This window comes from Phodopus roborovskii, unplaced genomic scaffold (assembly GCF_943737965.1).
Source record: "Phodopus roborovskii unplaced genomic scaffold, PHOROB, whole genome shotgun sequence".
Taxonomy (NCBI): Eukaryota; Metazoa; Chordata; class Mammalia; order Rodentia; family Cricetidae; genus Phodopus; species Phodopus roborovskii.
This window is the reverse complement of record NW_026126433.1, coordinates 47,446,405-47,467,269: the sequence shown is the minus strand read 5'-3', so window position 1 is coordinate 47,467,269 and position 20,865 is coordinate 47,446,405. Positions and strand designations below refer to the sequence as shown.

General features: G+C 40.8%; 1 protein-coding gene across 1 annotated transcript in view; it reads right to left on the bottom strand.

The window, feature by feature from the left end:
* Catspere (catsper channel auxiliary subunit epsilon) overlaps nt 1-20,865 on the bottom strand; it is a 92,633-nt gene that overhangs the window by 63,192 nt on the left and 8,576 nt on the right. The window contains exons 2-5 of the mRNA XM_051185776.1: nt 18,184-18,232; nt 6,572-6,645; nt 5,806-5,875; nt 4,853-4,923 (exon numbers count right to left, since the gene is read on the bottom strand). Of these exons, the coding sequence (XP_051041733.1) occupies nt 4,853-4,923; nt 5,806-5,875; nt 6,572-6,645; nt 18,184-18,232 (264 nt within the window). The remainder of the gene's footprint in view (nt 1-4,852; nt 4,924-5,805; nt 5,876-6,571; nt 6,646-18,183; nt 18,233-20,865) is intronic.

Genomic DNA, 20,865 nt, shown 5'->3' with positions numbered 1-20,865 from the left:
AGCAAGCTTTATTCCAAACACCACTGGGTTCCAAAAACTTGTAGCTAGCTAGGGTCACAGGCAGAATTTGGGCTTCTGGCACTGTGACACCGAGGAGAGGCTACAAGCCTCTTCTTATGGTAAAAAGCCATATGCTAGCTGGTGGGTCAAAGGAATTTATACAGTCTTGAGTTTAGGCCTTGAGTCACATTACATTCTGAGATTCACAACTTTTGATTACAGCATGTTCAAGACATTTCCAAAAGCCTGTGGCTATCTTGACACAGCTGCTTTCCTCCCATAGCTGAAAGAAATATTGGGCAGAGGGTCACACAGAGACATCTGTTAAAGATTAACCTTTGTCACAGCAGCTGCCAGCTCCTGGTCTCCTAGGTTATGTGTACAGGCTATACACATATAGTATTTCATGTTCCTGGGTTCTTCTCCCCACCCCTTGAATTTATGTCAGAATCAAACCCTTCATTCTTCTGAATCTAATTATGAGCCTGAGTCTTCAACTGTTGCATATTGAGAGCAGACAATCAAGAGTTCCACTGAAGAAGAGTGGTATTTTACAAATCTAATCAGTTCATTGATCACACATGGACCAATCATTAATAGTATCAAAAGGATAAGCACCAGTTGGGCAATAGAGGACAATAGGGTTGTTAGCCAAGGGAACCAATTAAAGAGCTTATGGAACCAGGAAAGTGGTTGTCTTCTTTTTGTCTTTTGAGGAGACTCACTTGGAGCTCTTGAAGACTGTTTCTGATGATGCCTGAGTGCTAGCACAGAAACAATAGGATTCACCCAAGGCAGCATATAGCCCTCCTTGTTTTAGGAGTAGTAAGTCTAGTCCCCTTCTGTTTTGTAGGACCATTTCTGCTAATGAGTCTTCCTGTTGCTGCGTGGAGGTGGAATAGGTCTTTTTCCACAGCCTCCAAGATACTATTGTATTGTGGCTAGTATAGTAATCAGTGCTGCTGTTCTCAAGGCAGCAGAATCCACAATGCCTATTCTCACCATTATGGGGATAAAGATGGGCTCCTCTTTTATATTGTAGCCCCAAGGAGGAATCCAAATGTTCCCTGCCAGCTGGGACATCACAATAATGTATTTGTGGGACAATTTATTCTAAGACATTGAGTTCAGGTTGGTTTCGCATGGTGAAAAGGCTAGTTGATATAAATCCGGGGGTGACCAACTGATGGGAGTTGTCTAAGTTAAGAATATTAGAAGACCTTGTGAATATATATGTATGTATATATATATATATATATATATATATATATATTACATGTTGACAAATAGGCAGTTTTGTCTAAGGGATAGTTGTATGAACCAATGCAAATTGCATCCCCTCGTATGTCTCCTAGGGTGAGAGGTTCTTGTGCCTCCCAGGGACAAGGTGTTCTGTTGGTTAGGGACACAATCCTGAGTGTTATGGATGGCCATGTGGTGGTCTAGGGTCTAGACACAATCAGCCATCATTAATGAGATTGGTATTGGTAGAATTGAGGAGGGAGTAGGTAGCTAGGGCCATTTCAAAGAGGGGGTCCATTTTGGTCCCTGGTGAAGTGACATTTTGAATTATCTGGGTAGCTTGGGGATAAGTTGTGAGGACCTGAGTGTGGACCAGGAAAGGCTGAAGGAGGTCATGTAAAGGTCTTATGGGGAGGACAGGAGTCCTAACCTGTGATTGCTATATAGTAAATGCCACTCCACCCTTATTACCAGATTCCCATAACCTAAATTCCCAAGATCTTCCTGAGTCCCAGGAGCTAGAACTTGTGGCTGTGCAGCATCCCATCTCTTAACTTGAATTATAAGAGGGTTAGAGAACATGGGTTTAAAGTTGATATTGTTATAAAGGGTCCTTGTCAACATTCCAAGAAGGGGCCCAAGTTTCACATCCCCAGGATGGACACCAGAATTCATTTTTATTAGAACAGACTGGGGTAGGGGCAGACAGGCAAAAATAGTAGTGTTACCCTTGAAATTCTCCTGAAAGATGTTTAGTAAGGGCTAGAGAATCACATACATTTTTAGGCTGAGAACTGAATTGGAAGGTTCTCCTATGAGCAGGTCTCCCAGGTATCCAATTAAACATTAGGTCTGACATTAGATAACACAAGTTAGTCTTAAAGAATGGGACTGCCACCAGGTGGTGCATCCGTTCATTCCCAGCATTCTGGAGGCAGAGGCAGGCAGATCTCAGTGAGTTCGAGGCCAGCCTGGTCTACAAGAGCTAGTTCCAGGACAGGCTCCAAAGCTACACAGGGAAACCCTGTCTCAACCAAAACAAAACAAAACAAAACAAAACAAAACAAAAACAAAAAAGAATTGGGGCTGCCTCAAAATTTGTTTGGAACACCTCAGATATTAACCACCTGTCCAGAAGTCTGTGAGTCTCCAAATAAAGGTAACAGGGCAGGGTATTGGGAGGTTCTCAGAGATCCCAGGAACTAGATATAAGTAAATCAGAAAAGTTGTGATAACTTGAGAGCTTTTAGTCTTATATTTAGCAGGTCCTCAGGGTACAAAAAGGCCTTCCATCTCATGTCTGGGTCATCTGATCTTCCATCAGGAGTGGGATTGAGATGTGAGTGGTGAATCCTCTTCATGATTCCATCCACCTTAAAAGCAGTCAGGGTAGCCAGGATCACTCTGTGTGGCCTCTTCCAGTGTGGTCCAAGGGCTTCTTTTTATGATTTTTCCAGACCCGAACAAGATCACCTGGTTTATGGTTATGTGGCTTGACAGGTGGCAACTCATAAACATGTCTCAGGAGTAGCACAACATTGTCTTGGACTGTCTGGAGTGCATGTACTAAGAAACTTATATTCAGACATCTTAGCCGTGACTTCTGAAGGGAGCCTCAGTACCTAGGGAAGTGGTCTACCAAACATGACTTCATAGGGCATTAACTCACAGTAGTAGGGAGTGTTCCGTACCTGGAATAGGGCAGAGCAGGAGGGCTGTCCACTCATCACCAGTGTCTAACGTGAATTTAGTTAAAGTCTCCTTTAGGGCCTGATTCATCCTTTCTATCTGTCTTGAACTCTGGGGGGTAGTCTGCACAATGTAATTTCTAATTAGTCCCCAGCATTTTAACATCTCAGAGATGAAAGTTGGTCCATTGTCTAATCCTATTACAGAAGGATGAGTTCATGGATGGTCTTCTTGACTACTGTGGATACTGTGTTTAAAATGACTATGAGGTAGTCATATTTGCCAGGTCTTACCTCAGTGAAGTCCACCTCCTGGTGGACTCCAGGGGAAGTTCCTCCTTCCCCATTGCTTTGAGAGGGTTCTTTCTTTTGTGGGTCAGTAGCCTGGCCAGAGAGGCACTGAGTCACACAGTCCTCCACCAATTGATTTGTGTTGAAAAAAGAATGAATTTCTAGCGCTCCAGGAGTTCTTTTCATTTTCTTTGGCCTAAATGCATTCCCCTGTGGACTTGGCAGATCAAGGACCTGGCCAGTTCAGTTGGCCGAATGAGCCTTCCATCCGAAGCAAAACCTCACCCATTTTTAACCTGGGTGTTAGATAAAGAGGCAAAGCCTTTATTATCTTGGGTGTTTCAGGCAACACAGGGCCTGGTATTGTTATCAGTAAGTTAGTACTGGCCAGGGAAGCCTTCTTGGCTGCCTGATCTGCTTTTCTATTGCCCTGGGATTCATAAGAGTTTCATTTTTGATGTCCTGGGCAATGGATGATGGCCAGTCTTTTGGGGAATCAAAGGGGAGACAATGAGTCTAGGATCTCTTGTTTACTTTTAATAGCCCTTTGTTTAGCAGTTAGCAAGCCTCTTTCTCTGTAGATGTCCCTGTAAACATGTGCCATGGCTGTCCATATAAACATTGAGTTTTATCTTTTCATAACTGTAGGGCCTCGGTTAGGGCAATCGGTTCATCCTTTTGTGCTGAGGTTCCAGAACGCAAGGCTGTGGCCCAGGTGTTCTCTGAGGGTGTTGCTAGTGCTGCCCTTGCATACCTGGTTCCTTCCTGAATGAAGCTGCTACTGTCAGTGAGGTATGCAAGGTCTGGAACTGGCCAGGGGATGTCAGTCATGTTCACTTGGATTCCACTAGCTCTTACCTCTACCTCAGGCCAAAATGGCGATCCTGCCTCCATGGATCCTCAGACTGTAATGCTTCCCCATCTGGAAACTAAATCTCCACATTTGACCTTTAGATTCTTCCTTTTACTCCTCTCTCCACCCAGCCATGTCCTCCTGTCTCCACCTCCTTAGTTCTGGGATCAAAGGTGTGAGCTCTGTTTCTCTTCACTCTAGTGTAGGCCAGGGTGGCCTTGAACTCAGAGAGATCTGTTTGCCTGTCTCCTGAGTCCTGGGATTAAAGTTGTGTGCCACCACTGCCTGATCTCTATGGCTTGTGGCTAGCTTTGTTTTCTGATCCCTCAGGCAAGCGTCAATAAATCATAAATAATACATCACCACACAGGCCAGTCAGAAGTATACAGAGAGACTTATATGAAAACAGATAGACAGATATGTAGATGCAGTAAGTATTCAAATTGTAGTTGCTGATATTTTTATAACTTTTTTTTTTTTCCGAGACAGGATTTCTCTGTGGCTTTGGAGCCTGTCCTGGACCAGGCTAGCTTCGAACACATAGAGATCTACCTACCTCTGCCTTCCAAGTACTAGGATTAAATGTGTGCGCCACCACTGCTGGCTTTTAATAACTTCTAATTCAATACTACTTTGGAAATATATTTGAGAACATTTTGGTTGGTGAATAAAGGTTTGTATGCTAATCATGATATGAATAATGAATCTGTGATTGATTTTTTTTTAAAGTGGGAGCTAAATAAAAGCCTTAATCACCTTTGTTTTGTACATTACTTACACAACTTTATAATACCACAAGAAGCAAATATGAGAATTATCCACAGATAAATAGCGTTCCTCTTCCTTGTTCTAAAAACAAATGAAGAAAAAATATATATGTTAAATTTGAAATAGATACAAATATGAATATAAGCCTGAACATCACAGAGGAATTGTCACTGACCTAATAGAGGAAAATAGATTTTAGACTAGAATTAATGACTTACATACAGAAGGTGTTCAGCTCCTCAGCTTCTCTATTTACTAGAATGAATGGCAAATTTTGGAGCCATCTGACAACTTGCTATCCTTACTGTGTCTGTTCTATTTTCCTCCCTTGTGGGAACACACTTCCATTCATCTGCTGGATCAGCAATTCCCAACTGCCCAGGGGACTAAGTATGCTCGGCAATGTGTGGAAATGCTCTTGGTTGTTAGAACTGTCTGTCTCTTTCACAGCCCTGCAGCTTCATTGTCTCTTTGATCATTTATTTGCATTCATGTTTTCTTGAATTGAAGGAAAAGAAGTGGAATGAAAGACAAATCTTCAGTTTGCTTTTGGTCCTGGATATTGCCATTGAAACATGTGACATGAGACCTAGTCCTCTGAGAGTACCATGAACACTCAAGACACGAGCATACTACCTGATGAAATGGCTAAATAGTAGGGCTGAGATGTTAGCTGAATGGTGCAGTACTTGCCCTGCATGTACAAGGCCTCGGGTTCAATCCCCAGCATCATGAATGAATTAATGAACAAATAAAAATGGAAACTCAAGTAAAAATTAGATTATCATTTCACAATTTATACTCAGATATGAAAAATAATGGCAGACTGACAGTAATTTTAAAATAGCCCTCATTTGTAGTTAGGACTAAAACTATTTAAGACAATTTGTGTTGAAAAGGCCATATGATAATGTAACTGATTATTTTTCAAGATTCAACGAAACATCACTAAAATCAACTTACTTTGTCTTTGACATTTGGTTTTATAGTATGAACGCCAGCAGAAGCACAATGTACTTTTGTCTTGGTTAAACTAGTGTTCAAAAATAACAGAAAAGAGGAAGTCATTACAAATGTATTAATGAGGCTGATTAAAAATCCACCCACAACTTTTAATCTTAAACAAGTTAATTGTATGCTAGAATGAGAAAACAAAAAACAAAAACAAAACTTTAATATAGCAACTGTCTTAGTTGCTGTTCTATTGCTGTTAAGAGACACCATGATGAAGCAGCTCTTATATAAGAAGGCATTTGATTTGGTGCTTGCTTAGTTTCAGAGGGTTAGTCTATTATCATCATGGTGGGGACCAGACAGGCATGGAGCTGGAGTGGGGGCTGAGAGCTTTATATCCTGATCCACAGACACTGGGCCAGCTGTGAGCTTTTGAAACTTGAAAGCCTACCCCAAGTAACACACCTCCTCCAGCAAGGACATACTTACTCCAAAACATACCTCCTAATCCTTCCAAACAGTTCAACTGGGGACTAAGCATGCAAATCTATGAGCTCATTGGAGGGAAGTGGGCATTCTCATTCACAATAGCACACTTCTATTTTCAAAGCAAACTAGCCCTTTTTTCCCCCACATGTATCTCATGAAAAGAAATTTACATGAAGTCAGAGCTTTGAATTTGAACATCTACATTATGTGATTGACATTTTTACACTGAGGGAAGACATATATATATATATATGGCCAACAACAACAACAACAAAAAAAAACTTACCTTGTATTTTCAGCTTTACAAGTAGTTGGTATTTGCCATGATGAAAAAGATGTTCCTTCATATTCTAATGCAATCTAAAAAATGAGATGAAAGCTCATTTAACAAAACAAAACAAATACTGTTCATCTAGGTGTTCATGGGATCCTACTTCCTCTTCTTCCCTCCAGAAATACTAAAACACACATACATGCATATACACAGATACCACACATACACACACCACATACACACAAATACACACAGACTACACACACACCATGCACACATAAAAGCATGCACCACACACATAAACACATACACAGAGTACACATGCACATACCACACACACATGAACACACACATAGACTACACACACATCACACACAAACACACACATACAGACTACACACACCATACATACCACACACACATAAATACACATGAAGACTACACATACACATAAATACATACACAGATACATATCATGCAATAATGAAGTTAAAATTGTCTATTAAGCATTTAAAGGAGAATGATATTCTGATAAATTGTGGAGATTAAAAACAAGTTACTTTAGTTCTGAGGTCTGACCACTGACAGATCACCAGCTATCAACCATCATGACTTCGTGGGTTACCTTTTTACCTTTTCCCTACTTCCAAACACACACACACACACACACACACACACACACACACATACACACAGAGATATATACGTGCACACACACACAGAGATATACACACAGAGAGAGACATACACACAGAGACACACACAGACATACACACAGAGACACACACACATAGACATACAGAGAGTCATACACACACAGAGACAGAGAGAGACATGCACACACACAGAGACATACACAGAGAGAGAGAATGAGAGAGAGGGGGAGAGAGAGAGGAAAAAGAGCACTAGGAGTCTAACTCTGTGTCTTTGGGTGGAATATATAGCATTAGTCCAATAAAATAATATATAAATAGTCCTAAAATTAACCTCTATAAAAATATATACTTTCTTTCGCTTTCACTAATCATTTACCCAAACTGATCACATTTATAAAGAAAATCTTAATGAACCTCAATTATTATAATACATACTATTCCTTCCAATGTTAGCAAAATAAAATTAGAAGTCCATATTAACATAGGTGGGAAAAACCCCTAGAGTGGCTATAATCTTAAAGCAAAAATAAATCAAAGTTGGCTTCTGAATGGTTCTTTGAAGAAAACAATCATAATGTAAATCACATAAATTTTCAAAAATGTCAATAATAGCCTTTGTTATAAAAATTACCATGTATCATTTAAGTAATGGTTAGAAGGATATTTATAGCCTTATATGTATACAAAAGAAACATGTTTGAAAACAAACTCAGTTGTCAGTATGAGAATAAAAGAACATCTTCTGGAAGGAAGGAAAAAAATTTTTTTTAAAGAGAAGAAAAGGAATTCGTAGAAAGAAAATAACTTTTATAGGAAGAAATAATTTTTGCAAGTCACTAGAGTGATGGCTAATCTTGGTTGTCAACTTGACTACATCTACAATCAGCCAAAATCTGAGCAGCCTGGCACACCTGTGAGGGATTTTCTTGATTGACTCATTTGAACGGTGAAGACCCACCTTAAATCTGGGCCACACCTCCTGGTAGTATCCCACATAGGAGGACATGGAAGAAGGAGGCTTTTGCTTTTTATCTGCTTGCCCTCACTCTGTCTGGAAAGTTCATGTATCGTTGGTGTTAGAACCTCCTTCTTCAGGGTACTAATGTAGAATGAAGACAGCAGCTCTCTAGGAATCCCCTGGAACTCCAGTACCAGACTCTGATAGCTGAGACATTCAATCTTTTGGAATGAACAGCTATAGGATTCTTGGCCATTCTGTCAGGAGACAGACATTGGACTACCCAGACCACTCTAATAAATCTAAAAAAAAAAAAAAAAAAAAAAAAAAAAATCCTTTAGAAAATTCAGACTAACATACAGCTGTTGTGGCTTGAAAGTGAACTGCCCCTCCTCCCCCCTTTGAATCATTGGGCCCCACCTGCTGTGGGTGGGGGGAGGCTTTAGGACTACTGGGCCTTACTAGAGGAAGTGGGTCACTTAATGGGGGCCTCATTTCTTGCTCACTCTCTATTTCATGACTGTGGATGCAACCAGCCAGCCTCCTACTCTACCTTACCCACCATGATGGAATGTAATTCCTTGAAATGTAAACCATAAAATAACTCTTCCTTTCCTTAAGTTGCTTTCAACAGGTATTTTATCCCAGCAACAAGAAAAGTATCCATTGCAATTATGTAAAAACAGTGATCCTTTTTTTTTTAACATCAAATTGCATTTCATTAAAAACATGCAACTTCTAGGATAGAACCAAAAATATCCAAATCCAAAGGAGGACAACAACAACAACAGCAAACCCTCATTGGGCATCAGTAATTAAGCTCAGTGACAAGGCATTGTGCAAAAGCTCAATATTTTAAGCAGGTTAAGATGGACCACCCAGAGTTCTAGACACCCATGGGAGCAGCATGACCAATCTATGCATTTCAAAACCAGCCAGCTAGAGCCTGGACAAAAATGCTGAGAAGAGAAATGCAATTGGGCAGGAAGAAAAAATCAGGCTGAGGGAAGAGAATCATTGACAGGAGAGCTGGCATGGAGAGCATTTGATCTCTGCATACTTCAAAAACCAACGCAGCTGTGAGTTATTTATTTATTTATTTATTGTTTTCAAGACAGGGTTTCTCTGTGTAGCTTTGCAGCCCATCCTGGAACTCGCTCTGTAGACCAGGCTAGCCTGTGAGAGTTGTTTTTAACTACTCTTCCGATCTTAATGATAGTGAAAGATGATTTCATTTTTTTTTTTTTAAAGTGGGCCAGTAAGGTGGTTTAGCCGGAAAAGGTGCTCATCCCTAGTCCCACAACCTGAGGTCAACCCCCACAACACACACAAAGCAGTCCTCTGACTTTCACAGGGATGCCATGGCATGTGCCCCTCTCCAAACACATAATCAAATAAAATCCCTTTAGAGAGAAAAATCAACAGGAAGGGGTCCATAGTCAAATCCCACAGATGTCACAAAAAGGGCATGAGAAGGATGGTGATGTCTATGGAACATCGCAGATTTACCCAGCAAAAGTTGATTCAGAGTCACAAGTAGCCAAAGTGCTGAGAAGGGATTTCTGAGTGTTCAGTCCTAAATGGGACACCTCAAGCCCCACAAGCTCTGGGAACATTGAGCAAGAGGAGATGGAAGGAATGTGAGAGCTGGAGAATGGAGAGGATCCTGTGAGGTACTGGCTTCTTGACATGATTGTAGTTATGGCTACCCTGCACAAGGTCAAGCCAGCATAACCAGGAGACACCTCACCAGGTAGCACTAACTGGACTCTGGGGTTTTAAGAAAATCAAGGACAATGAAGGTGGTAGGGAAACATGTTGGGGGAGTGGCAAGAAGTGACAGGAGAGTTTGGGATAGATAAATCAGTGTATACATGCATCAAATTGTCAAAGAGCAAGTAAAGGATAAAAAGGAAGTGATACTAGGTTGGAACTAAGATGTAGCTTGATGCTATGTCACTTGGGGCCCTGGGTTAATTGACAGCAAAGCAGAAGAGGGATGGACTATTGAATCTACAACTTGGATGGACCTGAATGGAATGATGGTAATTAAAAAGGCCATCTTGGAAGGGTGTTACGTTTTATTTAACTATAAACATTTTACATGCATATGTATAACAAAATATGGAAAAGGAGAACTGGCTTGTAGTAGCAGGATTGGAGAGCAGGTGTCAAGTCTAAGTCTGTCTTGTAAGAGAACAGCAGAAGGGAGTCTTGTGCCAGGGTGTGGTGATATCTTGTTTATACTCTAACAAATAAAGCTTGCCTGAAGATCCAAGGGTGGTCTTCGATATTAACTAGTCTCTAGTTAACCATAGAGGTCAGGAGGTCTGTACAGACAGACAGGAAGTGATATGGCTGTGTGGGGAGAGAGGAAGTGATAAGGCGGGAGGAGACAAGAGCTCCGTCTTTTTGGATGAGAAGTTGAGTAAGTAAGGTGGCTGTGGTTTGCTCCTTTGTCTCTCTGATTTCTTAGCATCTTCCCCTATATCTGACTACGGGATTTTATTATTAAGACTTATTAGAACTTGTGCTACACATTGGCACCCACCTTTTGAAAGACCCGCAGAGGGCGTGAACCCTCACATCCTGACTCAGGAAAGGCACACCCCCCCCCCCCAATCACTCACGAGAAGCAGTCTTGATGCAAAAGCATGAGGCCTTTCATATTCCAGTGCACTGGGGTCCACAGCCATACTCCACGTGGGGTAGAGGACTGGGAACCCTGGGTATAGGGTTTATAGAGTTACAACAAAGCTGGAGCATCATAAACCAATCATCTCATCCAGTGCGGACCAATCAATTTGAACTATCCAAGCCCGCACTTAACCCAGGGAGTCTGCTTTTGCTAGGGCTTCTAGGTAGTGTGACAAGGCTCATTTCCTGTGTTCATTTTTTCACAGGTGCTGTTGTAAACCGCCCTGTCATAAACAGTCAAGAATGACCTTTTGCCTACTCACTGCTAGGGGGCAGAGTCTAGGGAGAGTTAGGCTAAATTTTTCCATCCTTACACTTTCATAAATTCACGAAAAAGCCGCTTGCCTGTGGCTTTGCAGCCACCAGCACAGGTGGGAGATGCACATGGGGCTCTGCTGGAGTCACCACCCAGCTAGCTAAGTTCTAGCTTTTCCCCTAAGCCTCTAAGCAAGTTTGGGATTTTGTTGTTGTTGCAGCCTCTCTGCAACAAACTCCACAAGCCCCCAATCTCCAGAGGTGCCTGGGCTCTAAACTCCGCAGGACTTACCTGCCCTAGACTGGCTGGTTCTGCCTTCAGGCAAGCACAATCCCGTGTGCGGGTGTGCGGGTGTGTGTGTGTGTGTGTGTGTGTGTGTGTGTGTGCGGGTGTGTGTGTGTGTGTGTGTGTGTTTAGTCAACCGCCCCCCTCCCCTGCACCCCCACCTTGGGTTGTGGACTTTTCCCTACACCCCCTTTCCTCAGGCTGCCACTCTCAGCTCACGTAACACACTAGCAGCTGCAACTGTCCTCTGCCAGGTAGTTTGCCACCTGTGTACCCCACTCAGATATGGTATGCCTCACAATTCATGGACATTGTCATCAGATTTGGTAAAACAATTCTTGCCAGGCGGTGGTGGTGCTCACCTTTAATCCCAGCACTCAGGAGGCAGAGGCAGGTGGATGTCTGTGACTTCGAGACCAGCCTGGTCTACAAGAGCTAGTTCCAAGACAGCCTCCAAAGCCACACAGAAAAAACCCTGTCTCTCAAAAAACAAAACAAAACAAACAAACAAACAAATAGGAAATTCTCAAAGGGAGGAATTAGTTAAAAGACAGTTTTCCCCCCCCACATTAAAAAATGGGAAACACCACTGCAATGGAGGGATTTGGGTCTCTACATGATAATATGATGGACAGTTTGAAAATGGAACAATTAAATGAGAGAATAACTAATTTAGATGGGACTTATATGAGATCAATTATAAACATTATCAGTTTTATCACTTTTGTTTTATCACTAAATAGTTGGTTAATATTTGTGCTAAGATACAAGTTTTAGAAAAACCTAATAAAACAGAACATAGAAATATTCAGACCCAGACAGAGGAATTCAATGAAGAACCAATTTCAGCATTGCATTATAAGGTTTGAGAGGAACAGCCTAAGCTTTTTCAAACAACCAACTTTAATTTATTCAGTCACCTTACAGGAACAACTGCCAAATGATAGGTAGCCCCAAGGCTATACAAGAGTTAAATGGACTCCTATGGAAATGTTAGATTTAAGGAGATTCAAGGAAGTGATAGTCTTATATGACATGCACTCAATTTTTGGGAAGCAGATGTTAAGTTAAACTCATGGCCAACTTAGAATAATCCCTAGAGACTGGAGAGACTTGGTTAAAGTGGTCTTAGAGCCTGATCCTCAATTACAATGGAGGACCTGGTGGAGAGATGAGGCTAAGAATGTTGAACAACAAAGTAGGGCTAGAGGTATGGAAATCTCCCAACACCAACTTCTTGGAGATGGAGATTATGCTGATGTACCAAGGCAGTATCTATATGATGACTACATCTTGAATTTATGCAGCTTTGAATGCTGGGGACAAATTGGAGAAGTAGGAAAGAAAATTGAGTCATTTACTAAAGTATACAGGTCTCAAAGAAAGCCTTCATGGATTTCTAACAAAGACTGACTTCAGCAGTAAATAGAATGATACCAGATTCAGAAGCTAGACAAATAATAATTGAATCTCTGGCTTTTGAAAATGCTGATGCACAATGCAAAGGGTAATTAGGCTGTTAAAGGCAAGATCAAAAACCATGGAGGAATGGATCCAAGATACAATCAATATTGAATCTCATGACCATGATGATGCATGGATAGGACAGGTGATTTCCAGAGGTTTGAAGAAAAATCAATGTCAAGTGTTTTAATTGTGGAAAACAAGGTCATGTAGGTAGGCCATTCTTAGAAACAATGTTTTTTCTAAGCATAATTCAAACAGAACACCCTCCCTTCTGGAATATGCAGATGTGGCAAAAGCAGGCATTGGACAAGTGAATGTAGGTCAACAAGGGACAGTCAAGGTAACAATTTGCCATCAGGAAATGCCTTGAGGGGCCTCTCACAGGGCTACAGAGATGGCTCAGTCATTAAGAGCTCTTGCAGCTTTTCCAGAGGATGAAGGTTTGGTTCCCAGCATCCACATGACAGCTCACAACTAACTACCTATAACTGCAGCTTCCAAAGCCCTCTTCTGATCTCCAAGACTACTGCACACAGGTGGTGCACTTACATATATGCAAATAGAATATTCACGTACATGAAAATTTTAAAGAGAGAATGAACTAGATGTGGTGTTAATTTTTTAAAAAAGTAATAAAGAGACTGAGGTCTATAGCTGAGAGGACTTTACATTTATAGTTCTGGTTTACAAATGGTATAAGTTTACATCTGTTGAATAATAGTTATTATTCTATTTCTCAATAGGCAATATATTATGTGTAACATATATGTATATATAACACCTTTTGTGACTATTAAATCACAAAATACGTAAAATAACACTGTCAGTCTGGGGAGAGGCTCACAATCATCTATAATGAGAACTTGCTGCTTACAGCATACAGGCATACATGCTGGGAGAACACTATACATAATAAATAAAATAGTAATGCCTATTATTTATTTACTTATCTATTGTATTTTGTTTTTCAAGACAGGGTTTCTCTGTGAAGCCCTGGCTGTTCTGGAACTCACAGAGACCTGCCTGCATCTGCCTTGAGTGCTGGGATTAAAGGCATACATCAGCACTGCTGCGGGTTTTATTGATTAATTTATTTGCTACTGTGGTGGTATCTTGCTTGTACAAATAAAGCCTGTCTGAAGAACAGAGAATGGAGCTTGCCACTAGCTAACCACAGAGGTTTGGAGGTTTGTACAGACAGGCAGGAAGTGAGATGGCTGGGTGGAAACAGGAAGTGAGATGGCTGGGTGGAAACAGGAAGTGAGATGACTGGGCACCGACAGGAAGTGAGATGATTGGGTGGAGAGAGGATAAAAGCAGAAAGAAACAGGAACTGCCGAGATGCCAAGGAGGAAAAAGGTGGTAGTGGCTTACTCCTTCTTCTCTTTGATCTCTCAGCATTTTCCTCTATATCTGACTCTGGGTTTTTATTATTTAGACCAATTAAGAACTCCTTTTTACATTTTAGCACCCATGTGACCCAAACATTAAATGTCTGGACAGGGACAAATTGCCCCAGGAGGTACCCTGTCCTGCTCTAAGAAAGCCACCAGCTGCCATACCACAAGCGGGCCATGCCTGACTCCCTGCTCCTCCCCTCCACCTGGCACCAGTGGCTTTCACTATTCCTGGAACTTTTTTCTTTGAATTTGGTGCTTTGACCCAGCCTTTATTTAGACTTCCCGGAGCTGGCACAAACCATTCAGTGCACATTTCCAAGTCCTGATTGGTAATTGGCAATCAGTGCATGAAGGTTGCCCCCTTTTCCCTTTCTATTTAACAAAAATCCATTAGGTTTGGTTTTGAGTTTTTGCTTAGAATCCAAAGGTTGGACATAAGTCAGACTGGAGCTTCAGTGCCCTTAGACTTGCTTTGGCAGTACACCGGCGTCATCTGCTGGCCAAACATCATTATTGCAACTTAAAGTTAAGACTGTAAGAGGCATGGATGACCTTCTAAGGATTTAATTTGAAGTAAATTACTGGATATTTTTGCATTTTAAGATGACAAATAAATAAATTCATTAAATTTTCTTTTGCAATTTGTTAATTACTTCCATGGCAATTTAAAAACTTTTTCGTGTCTACTATGGATAGAATTTTAAAAGCGGCATACAACCTACCTGGGATATATACACTTAAATTAGTCATATTTGCTATTATCTTGGTAATCCATTGTTTGATAATGGAGCTAAGAATGAGGAATGATAAAGACTTTACAGACTTGTAATGAGAGCTTAGCAAAAAAGGATTCATACAACTGAAAATGACCATTATATTTTGACAAACAATTCACAAAATGGAACATGTCTAAAGTAGATAGAACATTGGTTTTTGGAGGCAAATACCTGCCATCCAAATAATCTTTAAGGATATCATATGTAAATAATGAGAACAAGCAACTGACTGATTTAATGAAATCCTTGGACATGTTTACAGTTCAGGAAGTTCAAACACTTCAAAAAAAATGGTGAACAGATTACAAACCACAGAAGACCTTTTTAAAACTGGTACCAGTTTTAAACTCCTGGTACCAGGAGTTAAGTACAAACAAAAGAGAATAAAAAAGATTTAACATCACCAGTACCTTTCAGAGTCAGAGATGACTTACCAAAAGTCATATCATCATCATTACCTGCTATGGTCTATCCTGTTACTATTTCTCAAAAGCCAGCAAATATTGAAACCCAGAAGGATATACAGATGCAAATGGGAGCCTGTACATATGAAAGATTTAAAAAGATATGAAGGAAGCAGTAGTTTCTATGGCATGGATTCATCATATGTGAAGAAGTTAGTAAAGGCATGGGCTACAAGAGATAGAATAGCTTCAAAGGCCTTAATTAGTCTCAGGAGTTTTAGAACTTGGTCCACAGCTGCAGTGGAAGTGATATTCGAGGGAAGAGGCCAAGGCCCTTGAACATCAAGGCAGAATGAAAGGTTACAAGGCTTCTCAACATCACATTCTTGGTGAGGGCCTTTATGCTGATACAGATATTCAAGCTACATACAATGGACACATCTTGTCCTTATGCCATAAAGTAGGCTTGAATGCTAGGGACAAGAGTCAAGAACCAGGGAAAAGAATTGAGTCATATACTAAGATTATACAAGGCAAAAAAAAAAAAAAAAAAAAAAAAAAAAGAAGAAGAAGAAAGAAAGAAAGAAAAGAAAAAAAAGAAAAACAAAACAACAACAAAAAACCAACCAACCAACCAACAAACAAACAAACAAAAAAAAAAAACAAGCTTTAGTGACTTTTTATTAAGATTGACTAAAGCTGTACAATTAGGAGTTTCAGATCCAGAAGCTAAATGAGTACTCATTGAATCTGTGGCTTTTGAAAATGCTAATTTAGAATGCAAAAAGGTGCTTGAGCCCTTAAAGATGAGATCAGCACCAATGGATGAATGGATCCTCTCTCCACACAGCCAATGTTGAGTCTTCTTACTATAACACTGAGGCTTGGGGAGGAGAAGGGATCTCCAAAGGTATGAGGAGGCATCAAAATACCAAATGTTTTAATTGTGTTAGAACAGGCCATCTGAGAAGAAACTGCAGACAAGGAATTCCTAGAAATAATGCTTCTTCTAGGAATAACCCAAGTAGAAGACCCCAACTTTCTGGACTATGTGGAAGATGTGGCAAAGGCTGACACTGGACCAATGAATGTAGATCAACCAGATACAAGCAAGGAAACCTTTACCATCTGGAAACTCTTTGAGGGGGTGCTCTTGAAAGCCACATGTTGAAATTAGTCCAGTCATTCCCAGTCACTGTGGAGGACAGTCCTCCTCAGAACAATTAAGAAATGCAGTGCCTATTGTAAAAAAAATCATACTGCTCTGAATGGTAGAATAGCTTTGGAGGATGAATCAAAAATTCAAGGGGGAAACAGAAAACATATATTTCGGCAGACTTCTATAAATGACCAAAGACCAAAACTAAGAGTACAAATCAATAATGTCATACTCAAGAGATTACTGGACACAGGTACAGATGTTACCATTATCACCCCAGAATCTTGGCATCCAAGTTGGCCTCTTCAGAAGGTTCAATTCTTAGGGACTGGAAACCTATCTCAAGTAAAACAAAGCATGAGATGGGACCAAAAGAACAAAGGGGATGGCTGAGGACCAATGTGGCTAATGTAGCAGTAAATCTATGGGGCTGTGATCTATTGCAGCAATGGAATACACAGATTAGCATTCCTCCAGTATCTCTATCGAACCATAACCCAACTCTTGTTTATAAAAAAATGTTATAAGGCAGTATATAAAGCAGACACTGACCATCCAGGTTGTACACAAACAGAATAAAACAAGTGTTGAACTCATAGAGGGACCAAAAGTCCTACCCTTAAAATGGCTAACTGAAAAACCTGTCTGGGTGATGTAATGGCCTGTGACTACAGAGAAGCTAGAGGCTCTAGAACAGCTGGTTCAGGAGCAGCTAAATTCTGGGAATATTGAAGAATCTACTAGACCTTAGAATTCTTCTGTATTTGTTATTAAAAAGAAATCTGGAAAATGGAAAATGCTTACAGACCTGAGAGCCATTAATAAAGTCATTCAGCCAATGGGCTCTCTACAGCCTGGAATTCCCTTGCCTTCTTTATTATGTAAAGAATGGCCTATTACTGGGCATTGGTGGCACACACCTTTAATCCCAGCACTCAAGAAGCAGGGGCCACATTATTGGGATAAAATCTGATCAGCTGATTAACTTGAACTCCGGGTTTTTATTATTTAGACCAATTAAGAACTCCTTTTTACATGCTACATTGCAGGGAGCTGGAGAAACCCTGGATGAATGAAGTCCTAAGTGATGTGTCCTGTGAACATGCACACATCTGTGACAAGGACCGAGGCTCTGGAGCATAGGAAACCATTGAAGTGTTCCCCATGCGGGTCAGGCTCAAAGCTGGCAAAGTCTTCTTCCTCTGGTCCATGTGTTCATGTTCACAAACAGTTGTTCGCTGAATGCAAACAAGACTTCCTCCACAGACTAGCAAACCCTCCCCATGCATTATGAGGTTCCAGGTTGTTGCATTCCTAGGTACAGCTCCATTGCAGTGCACAGCCTGCCTGGCCACAGCTTTACCATGCATGTCTGTCCTTTCTTCATTCCCTGAATCAGGGTGGCAGATCCAAGCCACGTGAAACATGGCGCTGTGTACATATTTAAGGGCACGTGATAATGAGAAGAAAAGAGAGAGGCAGGCGAAACATCTATAAAACAGAGTATGGCCAACTCTCTGAAGGTTCAAAAATACTAATGTTTTAAAAAATAATTTCAATACTTACAAAACTCCTGGTACTAAAAATGGAATAGTCCGAGCCATTGATGTAGTATCTGTGGAGGAAAAGGTGAGATGCAAATATTAACAGTAGTTTCTCCTCTGCATTAGGGACTCTATACATGGTCAGGGGATACCCGAGCTTCCTCCCTTGAAAGTGAACCTAGAGCTAAAAGTAAGGTTAACAATGGCCACTACTTGTCAATCTGGCTGGTTAGGACTTGCTCAGTCCATAGGCACTAAAATGATGTGATAAGTAAGTCCTCCCCTTATTCGTTTTCAATTTTGAAACAGGATCTTGCTACATTTGCCCTGGACAGCTTGGAAATCACTATATATCCCAGCTTAGCCTCAAATTCATGATGAACCAGCTGCCTCACTGTGGTAATATATTGTTTATGATCTAATAAAGCTTGACTGGAGATCGAATGCAAAGCTAGCCACAGCCATAAGAGCTGGGCAGTAGTGGCACACACCTTTAATCCCAGGACTCAGGAGACAGAGGTGGATGGGATCTCTGTGAGTTCAAAGCCACCATGGGCTCCATGAGAGTGAATCAGTCTAAAAGAAAAACAAAGCTCACACCTTTAATCCCAGAACTAGAGAGACTATCAGGAACTCAGTGCAGTCTGTTAGTATTCAGGCATCTGTACTGGCCTGTCCTTGGAGTTCTAACAGGATACACCCTCAGCTGCAGCCACTCAGAAGGCCTCCTGTGCACATTCACTAAGCTCCCTTTTAAAAGGGCCCTGCCCACCTCCCCTCCCCTCCCCTGCCCTCTCTGGCCGTTCCTCCCCCCCCCCCCTCACCCCCACACACCTCTCTTTCCTCTTTCCTGCTGCTCCTGTCTCCAGAGGCTGGTCTCCCCACTCCTTTCCCCTTTTATGATCCCTTTCCCTAATAAAAACCCTTCTGCTTGAACTCCATTACATGGTGTCTTTCTCTCGTGCTCTGCTTTTCTTAAATTACAATACAGTCTCAGGCTGCAGTCTGGGAATCTCGGTGGGGAGCATTGCAGACTAGGAGTCTAAAGTTTGGTGGAGACAAATGCAGTTGGGTTCAGTCTGAGGTAGAGGTAAGAGCTGGTGGCTTGACTGTCTTGCTTTTCTGATCTTCAGCTTGAACCCCAATATCTGTCTCTGGGTTTTTATTATTTATGCTATACCTCACTCCTCTGAGTGATGAGATTTCAGGCACACACCCAACACACTTGGCTAAAAGTAAACACTCATTACATATATTTTGTAGAACAAAGACTACTGAATATATTAGGTTTGACTCTGAATTCAGTTAAAATTCAGAAAACCAAAGACTGGAGTTTCAAAACCCAGTAGTTTTCATTTTAGAATACTAGAAATAAAACTTCTAAGTCCTTGTTCATGATCATTTTTGCACTATTCATTATCCAGGGCACTTTAAATTCTATTTAACTCATCCATCTCAGGTGGTATTAATGCAATAGAAATATAAGGCACTGTGTACATGTAATCAAACTTTGTCTAGTAGTCACAAAGTTTAAGCACAGACAGAATTCATTTTCATAATATATTCAACCCAAATTGTAATCACTATAAAATAATGATTAGTAAGCATTTTACATTCTTTTTACTAATTCTTTGAAACCTGATGTGTGCGTTACATTTAAAGTCCGTCTCAATTTGAAGTGTATTTTAAAAGCTCACGTCACATGTGGTCAGGGATGCTCAGAAACATCTTTCTTGTGTATAAGTGGAAGTTGCTAGGATGCCATTATATACTTCCTTTATCAGAATCACACAAGCCTCAATAGCGCTCTGACTTCAACAGAAAAGGAGTAGAGTTATGCTCCTTTTACATGGACATGTACAGATCAAACAAGAAAACACGTGTTTTTATATAGCACAATTAATTAAAATGAAATAGATTTTCCCATCATAGGTTCCCCACCCCCAGCAAGTATGAACCATCCCTTACTTCCTATGGATTTAATATAAGATCCTTTCCATTATATTTGAAAGTGTCAGGAGAGAGGAAAAAATACAAGTGGGAGTTTTGGCATTTTAAGACAAAGTTGAAGTATGTGATTTAATTTGTGAATGCACTGGAGGCCAAATGATGATGTCCCCTTTCCTGGAAGTCAGTTGGTACCTGCTCCTGCATCAGCATCCTCACCTAGGGATGCTATAAAAGTCACATATAACTTACTAATCCGGACAGCATGATAAGGATAATGCCTTCTCCATCTTGCTTCATTCCTTGTGTCAGTTATTTAATGTGTTAATGTTGGAAATGGATCTGAGGGGTGTGCAGATGAATTATGGCCCTGACTTTGACGTCTAGCCCTGGCCCCTTGAAGAAAAATTAAAGAGCATTCATTAACTCTAACCTTTAACCTTTCCTTCTCTAAGATAACTCTCTTCCTAGTTTTGTGGGGTTTTTTTTTTCTTCCTTTTTCTACAATTCATGGATTATGGTGTTTGAGTGAGCCATTATCTCTCAAGCTCTACACACACACACACACACACACACACACACACATATATATATATATATACACCAAATATTGGTTTTGATGAAGCACTTTAGGAACTAAAATCATTCTATCCCATTCATTACAGATTCAACTCCATACCCCTAGTGGACAACTAGAGGGGACATACCTTTTGGAACACACTGTCCTAGTTAGAGTTTCATTGCTGTGATGAAACAC